Below are 8,828 nucleotides of genomic sequence, written 5' to 3' on the forward strand. Positions count from 1 at the left end.
CCTGATGGTTCATAACCCTCAAATTATACATTCAAGAGCTGTAGCTTTCCCTGACTGTGTGAGATTTTTTAGCTACAGCATCTCAGTAAATGTCAGCAGATGTCCCTGAGAAAAGATTAATTTGCTAAAAGCCCAGTAGATAGTAACAGGGAGCAGCTCAGCAACCAAGAGACTAGAGGAGATATTCAGAAGCGGTAATCCAACAGAAAGGAACAATGGATGCAATGCCTAGCCAAAACGCCATGATGAAGAGAAGGTATTTGGTACCCAACAAGGAGCAGCCTGATCACATCACTGGTGGGCATTAGCAATTCTGCCATGTTGACGATGTGAAACCTCCTAGCCATGTTTCCATGCATATTCCCTGATCGTGTGTGTTTTCTGCATATGTGCCCACCCCAGTAGTACTGTTGATAATTTGTAGGTGCGAGGAGTATACCTGTGTCTGTTTTGAGGATGTTTTCTTTTCACTTTATTTGTAATATAGTTTGTTGCATTTTTTTTCACTTTGCATCAATGTGTCCTCCATTTGGCTGGTAAGAGTAAACACATCAGTGGGCTACAATGGAATCCCAACCCACAAGAGTGCCTCTAAGGTCCCTTTTAGCTCTGACATTCTAGGTTCTAAGGGTCCGTTCTGTTTGAATATTCTGAGAATGCTCTGAGGTCCCTCCTGCCTCTGATAGTCTATATTCTAAGGTCCTTCCTAGCTCTGACATTCTAGGTTCTAAGGGCCCTTCTAGCTCTAACATTCTATGTGTAAATTCAAAGCTTTAATCATCTGTGGGTCCAAAAATCTGCATGTGCTGAGCTTAATCTGGGAAGTTTTCCTGGAAGTGAGTCTTGTGCAGAATTTTAAGAAGAAGTCTCTAGCCTGTTGTGGGGTAGCACTATGTCCTGGCTTCTTCTTAGCATGGGACCTTGTGCACACCACACCGGGAATAACTGTAGAACTGGTAATTCTTCTTATAGGTGGGAAGGTTCTCTTTGAAGCAGTGAACGGATCTCTTGTCACACTCACAGGTCATTGACCCACAGCGGCTCCCACTATTCCTGCCACCATCTATAAGGTGAGAGAAAACACCACAAAGGTGAAGTTCGGAGTGATGACTGGATCCCACCCAGGTCCTAGGATAGTAATGATGGCTCCTATTTCAATAGCGTTCTCAAACTGACAGAGCATTCCTCCCATCCTCCTATGAAGTACATAGTGGAACTTTCTGCCCATTTTAGAGATGGGAAAGGGAAGTCCTGAGGGTGATAACACCAAAAAAGGATGAAGGTGGAGAAGAGAGTTGTAGTTTTTCTCTCATTCCTCCTGTCACGTCAAGTATACTGGGTGCATAAATTATGTATGTTAGGTACTAAATGGCACTTGGAAATCATTCCCGTCTGAGATTCCGTGATTCTATGACATCTGTTGTCTCCTAAGCCCAGGACTTGCCTTCCTGTGAGGCGGGTAAATCTTCCATCTCATATGGGTCAGAGTTGTAAAAAAAAGGCTTAGAACAATGTGTGGCACCTAGTACATTCTATAGGAAACTACTTCCTCCCCATCTACTTCCCCCGCCTTGGGGGCCTCTTTTGGACACTCTCTGCTGCCATTATGATATTTTATCAGACAGAAAGAACCTGTGGTAAGGCTTTTTTGAGGGGTGATTCATTTTTATGAGCAGTCATGTTTTGGTATATAGACTTTATATCTACGTCTATAGGTATATGTATGCATTACTCTATGCACATATAAGTATATACGCACATGCATGTTCACATTGACATCGTAGGAAATAATGCAGTGGACTTGCAAGAGTGTGCTGGCCCTTGGATTAGGAGGGATCTCTGTTCAATGTGACTTATCTTTTCTGAGTCCTTGTTTTCTCATCTGCAGAATGGGAATAACAATAGCTATGGTTCTTGCCTCACTGGATGGATGGGAAGAGCAGATGGGATAGATCTTACAGCCCTTTGATATATACATATATACACTTTAATATATTATTAAATATATAAATAAAAAATAAAAATAAAAAATTATATATATATATATAGGACTCTAGAGAAGGTAGCTGTTGGTAGAAGGAATATTTCTGCCTTGCCCTCCCACATACTGACCATCTCCAATACACTGGGCACTTGGGTGGGCAGTAATAATCATTAGCAGCTCAGGAACTTAGAGGACCTAGAAAAGTATCCAACCTTTGTCCCCCCAGCTCCCAGTAGTGATTGTTGTAAAATGTGATGTCAAGTGAGGAGACTCGGGATCAAAAACTTGTTCTGCTGTTTATTAGCTATGCGAACTTGAGTAAGTCACCGAGGCTCAATTTTCTCATCCCCAAAATGGGTTTTGTCGTTCAATCTTGTAAGTCGTGTCCAGCTCTTCGTGACCACATTTGGTGTTTTCTTGGCAGGGATTTTAGAGTGGAAATTTACCATTTTCTTCTCCAGCTCATTTTACAGATGGAGAAACCGAAGGCAAACAGGGTTAGGTGACTTGCCCAGGTTCACACAGCTAGTGTCTGAGGCTAGACTTGAGCTCAGGAGGAGAAGTCTTCCTGATTCCAAGTTCAATGCTCCTATCCGCTGTGCCACCCAGCTGCCATGAAACAGATATGATTGTACTACCTGCCGCGTAAGCTTTATTAACCCTATGGATGGGTGCGAGTGGGAGCTGTCAGCAGACTTTATCTAAACTTTGTACCACCCCAGGACCCGGCTCAGTAATCTGCAAACAGCAGGTGCTTAATTTGGTGTTGGTTTCATGGCATTTATTGAATCCAAGGAAAGGGTTCTTTAAAAAAATAAAAAGAAAGAAAGAAATCAATGTGTCCTTCTCGACCTCCCTCTTTCCCATCCCCATTCCCAGGCTGCTAAGTGAGCTGAAGACCGTGCAGTCCGTGCAGTATTGTAGGAAAGGTGCTGCATCTGGATTCCAAGAACCCGGGGTTGAATGGTGCCTTGGCTAAGTGCCCACGTAACTTCCAGCCAGCCCCTTGTCTCCGGGCATCAGGTGGTTAAGGCCAGGACTGGCTTAACTGCTAAATCTGATGGGCTTTCTTTGGTCCTCATTTTCCTCGAGCTCTCTGCAGTCTCTGATTCTAAATCTGTTTTTTCACCTGTTAAATGAGTGTGTTGGTGTCAAATCCTTTCTAGAGTTAACATTCTGTTTTCTAACATTCCATATACTAAAATTGCCTCCGGCACTAACAATCTCTGACCCGTCAGCAGTTACATAAGCCACCCCCATCCCGAGAGACAATAGCTTTCTGCTCCCTTCCATGATGCAGCCCCCGTCAGCGAGACTGGCTTTGGGGCTTGGGATAGAGCCATTTATTTACATGGATCTCTCGATGACATTTAGAAATGTGGACAGACTCTGACTTGTTTTCTCATTCCCCTCCATCGCATCCCTGAGCCCTGGTGGTTGCTAAGCAACCAGGGCAGGCTAGAACAAGCCCAACTGGATGTTAGTGGCTGGGACCTGGGTGCAGGACTGCAAGGTTGAGGAAAAATACTTCACTCCAGGTGGAAGACAGAAACTTGCCAGAGGATCAGTGTTTTGGGAAATCTGTGGGGTCAGGGAACCAGCTCTTGAGAGGGTGAATTTGGGTAGCCATGATGGTATAGGACAAATAGCTCTGTAGTGGGAGTCCTGGGTTCAAGTTCTGACTACCTCTACTTCTTTGTATGACCAGAGACTGGTCAGTCTGCTCTCTGAGCTTCAGTTTCTTTATGTATAAAATGAGGGGAGTAAATAAGATAATCTTTAAGGTCTCTACTGGTCTCAACCAGCTCTATATTCTGAGTTCTCTTCTTTAAAAAAAAACCAGTAATACTTCCCTTCTGCTTAGAATTAGTACTAAGTATGTATTCCAAGGCAGAAGAGTAGTAAGGGTTAGGCCAATGATGGGCAAACTTTTTTAAAGAGGGGCCAAAGGAAAGGAAATGCTCATCTGTCAGGCAGGCCGTAGTTTGTCCATCACTGGGTCAGGCAGTTGGAATTAAGTGCCTTGCCCAAGATCACATAGCTAGGAAGTATCAGAGGCCAGACTGATCTACTCTTTCATTGACATTCTATGCCTAGTCCTGAAATTGTATGCTCCAAACTCTCTTCTTACTTTAACAATCTATGGCCTTTTAGTTTTTATTGACATATTCTTTTTTAAAAATTTACCACAGTTTTCCCAGTGTCCCTTCTCTCCTGTTCCCGAAATATAACAAGTACTTTTTTTGAAAAACAAAACAAAACAAAACAAAACAAAAAAACCCAGAAAAACAAAGAGAGAAAAATGAACATAACTTAACAATACCTTGAAAAAGTGAAAATACGTTCAGTGTATACTTGTGGCCCTCCCACCTCTGCAAAGGGGTCAACTAGGAGGGACTTTTCGTGTCTCTTCTTACTTGTTCTTTATAATTTTGGAATATTCCTTTTGATTGCCTCTGTGTGTGTCTGTGTATGTGGACATTCTATGTTCTAAAGGCCTTTCTAATTTTGTTGTCTTAGATTCCTCAGGCATTCTGTTCTCTAAGGGTCCTTCCAGTCTTGATATTTTATATTCTTAATGTCCTTCCCAGCTCTGATATTCGGCATTCTAATGTCCCCCCCGGCTCTGACGTTCTGTATTCTATGGCTCCTCCCAGCTGATATCTGATGCTCCAAGACCCATCCCAGGGCTGACATTTTGTGTTCTACTCCTGACATTCTATGTTGCAAGAGCCCTTCTAGTGGACCTAATATTTCTGGTTTTTACATCCCTAATTTTCTTTCCTAGAGAATTTCTGGATGACCAAGGAAATAAAAGTGAACCAAGGAGAGCTAGGAGAGAGCCCTGATGGGAGAAAGTGGAGTGACTCCTCCCTAACCCTCTGGTGTCTACTCACAGCAGATCACACTTCCATTGACAATGTGGAAATGGTAGGTGCTAAACATAGGCTGACAGCCGCAGCAGGTCTTCAACTCGGCATAGCAGCAATCATGGTCCTTACAGCACCTGGGAGGTTGGAGATGGGACAGGCAAGGAAAACAGTACACTGTTGGCAAGTGAGAAATCCAGAAAGCTCTTGGGGAAAGGCTAGCCAATGAAAGGGCATTACACTTAGACTTGGATACAGGAGACCTCTCTAGGCTTCACATTTCTTTATCTTTAAACTGAGGATAATCCACGCTGTACTACCTACCTATCTCCCAGAACTGTTGTCACTTTGCAATCCTCAAAGCACTGTGGATTGGTTATTATCCACTCAGTTCTTATTGCAAAGGGACGAGTCTATTGCATTCTTCTTGATCCTCTTCCCAGAGGGAGCTAGGGTCAGGGGAATAAATTTAGGAGCCTGATTGCAAGAGCGATAAAAATCTTGGATTTTATGCTGAGCCAAGATGTGAAGGAAAATGTTGCCCACTGATCCCCTAAATAAGTTAATTCATCCTGCTGATCTTGTCATGCTCATATGCAGAATGGGAGCCAATAGATTTTTAGCCTTTTATGATCTTAGAATATCATAGCTAAAAGGGCCCTTAGAATAGGAATTGGGAAGATTTGGGAGAACTCTGTAAGCTGTAACAAGTGATGTAACTGTACTTAGTACAGTGCTCAGCATATAGCAGATACTTAATACGTGTTTATTGATAATTTGTGTGTTGTTATTGCTGGAGCAGTTATTCAGGAGGCCCTCGGTTTTTTGCAGATGGATCTAAAAACATCCCACACCTTCAAAGCGCCCACCCCTTGCAAGGAATGTGCCAGGGACAAGCCAACTTCCACACTGAAAACTCTGAAAAGATATTTATTTTAAAAAAATAATAGATCCTAGTTTAATTTATCAATTAAATGATGAATTTTTAAAAATTAAATTTTGTTCATCTTTACTTTGATTTTCAGAATTTCTACTTTGGATGCTTAATTGGGGGCCTTAAATGTGTTGCTACCCAATTTATTGATATGTTCTGAAAAGGCATCTAAAAACCATCTGACTTCCTTTCTCCCTTTGTGCTTTAGCAAGATCCCTAGAGAAGGCTGCATGCTATGGTTGGTCTATAGTCACCTGTCCGTGTCATCCACTGCATTTCCTCTGCCCCCCAGGCCACAGTAACAGCCATAGCCATAGTAAGAGAAGAAGGCGCTCTTCCCAGTCATGAGTTTGATCATCCTTCCAAACTGCCAGAAGTTGCTGTGGGTCAAGGTGGGCACTGCCAAAAAGAAAATGGGGAACCTGGGACCTCATGGGGAGAAGGCAACCAAGGATGAAGTTACCATGACAATATGTGAATGCAAAGTTAGAATGCAGAAACCTAGCTCCTGTCAAGGTATTCAGAATCTAAGAATCTTAGAACCAGGAAAGGAACTTAGAACATAGTTAAATCTAGGAGGAACCTTTCAAAGAACAAAGAACTGGAAGGGGCCTTAGAACATAGAATGCTAGAGCTAGAAAGAATTTTAAAATAAAGAATATCAGAGTTGGAAAGGGACCTTAGAACAGAGAATGTCAGAGCTGGGAAGGACCTTAGAACAGAGAATTTCAGAATTAGAGGGAATCTTAGAATAGAGAATGTCAGAAGGACTATAGAACATCAAAACTAAGAAGAGATTTTGGACCAGAGAATGTGAAATCTGGAAGAGACCTTGGAATAGAGAACGCCAGAGCTGAAAAGGACCTTAGATCATTAAAAAGTCAGAGCTGGAACAGAACCTTAGAACACAGAATGTTAGAAGTGAAAGAGACCTTAGGAAAGAGAAGTTTAGATGATAAAAGAAAGGGATTTGCTCAAGATCATCCAGCTGGTGGCTAGAACAAAGACCTGGGACAAGGACCAAGGTCTCCAGACTCCTAAATATGAGCAGGAAAGTCAATGAGAAAGTACAGACACAAACACACTCACATGAACATATATGTGTATATATATATATGTATAAAAGTATATCTATACTTTTAAAGTGTGTATATACATGTATACAAGTATATATATGCTTTTAAGGAGAGATGAAGTCTTTGAATTGTTGCTTTCCTGAGAATTGTGTGTCACTACCCACATTTAGAAGTGAGAACCAATGCACAGGGGAAAAGAGCTATTCGCTAGCTATGGGACCTTGGATAAGTTCCTTCTCCTGCCTTCTATGCAAAACAGGGTCCTGTTCTGCCCCATGAGATTCCAATGAGTTCATTGAGGCAAAAGTTCTTGGTAAATCTCCAGCATTGCTGTACAAATATCATCTGCTGGTGCTTTGAGCTGAGGAAAGAACGATGTGCTCTTTCTTTAACGAGCAAACCAGATGTTTCTCTTTTAATTATGTGTGACTAGGAGTCTGCAGGAGTCTAAATAAAGAAATTTTCTAAAGGAAAATGAAAAAGAAAAACCACCTCTTTCTTAGTTATTGCTGCTGATAACAATGATACTCATATTAATAGGAACATTGCAGGCCCCTAGCATGGCAAGTCTGGCAACCTCAACCCATCTCAAACATGGAGAAACAAAGTCAGCACGGTCATGGGGATATAGCCATATCCCTGGGGCTGCTAGCAAATCAACCAGAGTGTGGAACTCTTTGGGGGATAAGAAAGATTGGGGGATTTGTCAATGCTAACTGAAGACGAGTGGGAGGGTAAGTATGGTACATCCTCTACGTTAGGGTCATGGCCTTTAGAGCTGGAAGGGATCTTAGAAATCGATTCCAGCTTCTTCCTGTTATAAAGGAGCCAACCGAGGCACAGAGAGGAGGAAAGACTTACTCGTAATCCCTCAGGTCATGAGTGGCAAATTGAGGATTCAAACTCCTGCTCTTATCTCAAATTTGGTTCACTTTTTACTTTAGCATGATAAAAGAGGGGTTGAGGAAATGTTGGAGAGAAAGAGAAGAAAGTGAACCAACTTCGATATGGATTCGTATTGCTGTACACAGATATTTTTGTGTACAAAATGATGGACACACCATCGTGGTTTCAGAGTTGGAAAGGAGCCATAGAATCGACCCCCTCCATTTCAGAGGAGGGAACTAAGTCACGGAGAGACTCCTCCAGTGTCACATATCTTGCCTTGTCTCAGGCAAGAGTTGAACTCAAATCTTCATGTTTCCAAGCGCAGCCCCATTATTTATTATGCTATCTAGCTGCCTCCATTTTTAGAACTGAAAATACTGGGAGCAGCAAAATATTTTCACGGAATCCTTTCATTGTCCTCCTCATATGGAACACTAGAGGTCCAAGGAATCAAACAATGTGGGAACAGTGGTCCCTCGAGAAGTCAGGCAGAAGTGTTCCATCCATCTTCACCCCCATCCCGCCACTATCCACCTGGTGCCTGAAGTTCTTCCTTCCTTCCCCCCAACTCCCTATCCTCCTACTTCCTAGCAAAGCCTGGACCTCTAAACACAGATGCAGAAACAGACAAGACATTTGAAGTGATTTCAGTGCATTGAGCTACTTACAGAAGAGGACCGCAAGGACCGAGACAAACTTCATTACTGAGAAAGCAAAGAAGGGGCAAAGTAGAGAATGCCACGCTTCCTCTTCAAGTGAAGTAGATCTAGTCAGAACTGTTGGGGGTGAAGTACAATCCAGGTGGGAAATGGATCTGTTAATTCATGTCACAGTGAAGAAAGGTCCTGTCAACAGAACAAGCAGAAATGTGTGGGGAGGATTATTAAGTGGAACTTCTAAATGGAGAAATCCTTTCAAAGCTATTCATAGAATTACACAATGTCAGAGCAGGAAGGGCTCTTAGAACACAATGTCATAACTGTGAGGGAACTTAGAACACAGAATGTCGGAGCTGGGAAAGTCCTTAAAACGTCGAATGGCAGAGTTGGGCAGGACTTTGGAACACGGGCTGTTAG

The 8,828-nt window shown here is 42.5% G+C and overlaps 1 protein-coding gene across 1 annotated transcript; it reads right to left on the bottom strand.

Annotated features, from left to right (window-relative positions):
- Nucleotides 1-908: 908 nt before the first annotated feature.
- On the bottom strand, nucleotides 909-8,454 carry PLA2G2C (phospholipase A2 group IIC). Its single transcript, XM_044671307.1, has 4 exons — nucleotides 8,421-8,454; nucleotides 6,043-6,187; nucleotides 4,882-4,991; nucleotides 909-1,063 (listed from the first exon to the last, which is right to left on the bottom strand). Exons 1-4 carry the CDS (start codon nucleotides 8,452-8,454, stop codon nucleotides 909-911), a joined length of 444 nt encoding a protein of 147 aa, XP_044527242.1.
- Between the last annotated feature and the right edge of the window lie 374 nt (nucleotides 8,455-8,828).

This window comes from Gracilinanus agilis, chromosome 3 (genome assembly GCF_016433145.1).
Source record: "Gracilinanus agilis isolate LMUSP501 chromosome 3, AgileGrace, whole genome shotgun sequence".
Lineage (NCBI taxonomy): Eukaryota > Metazoa > Chordata > Mammalia > Didelphimorphia > Didelphidae > Gracilinanus > Gracilinanus agilis.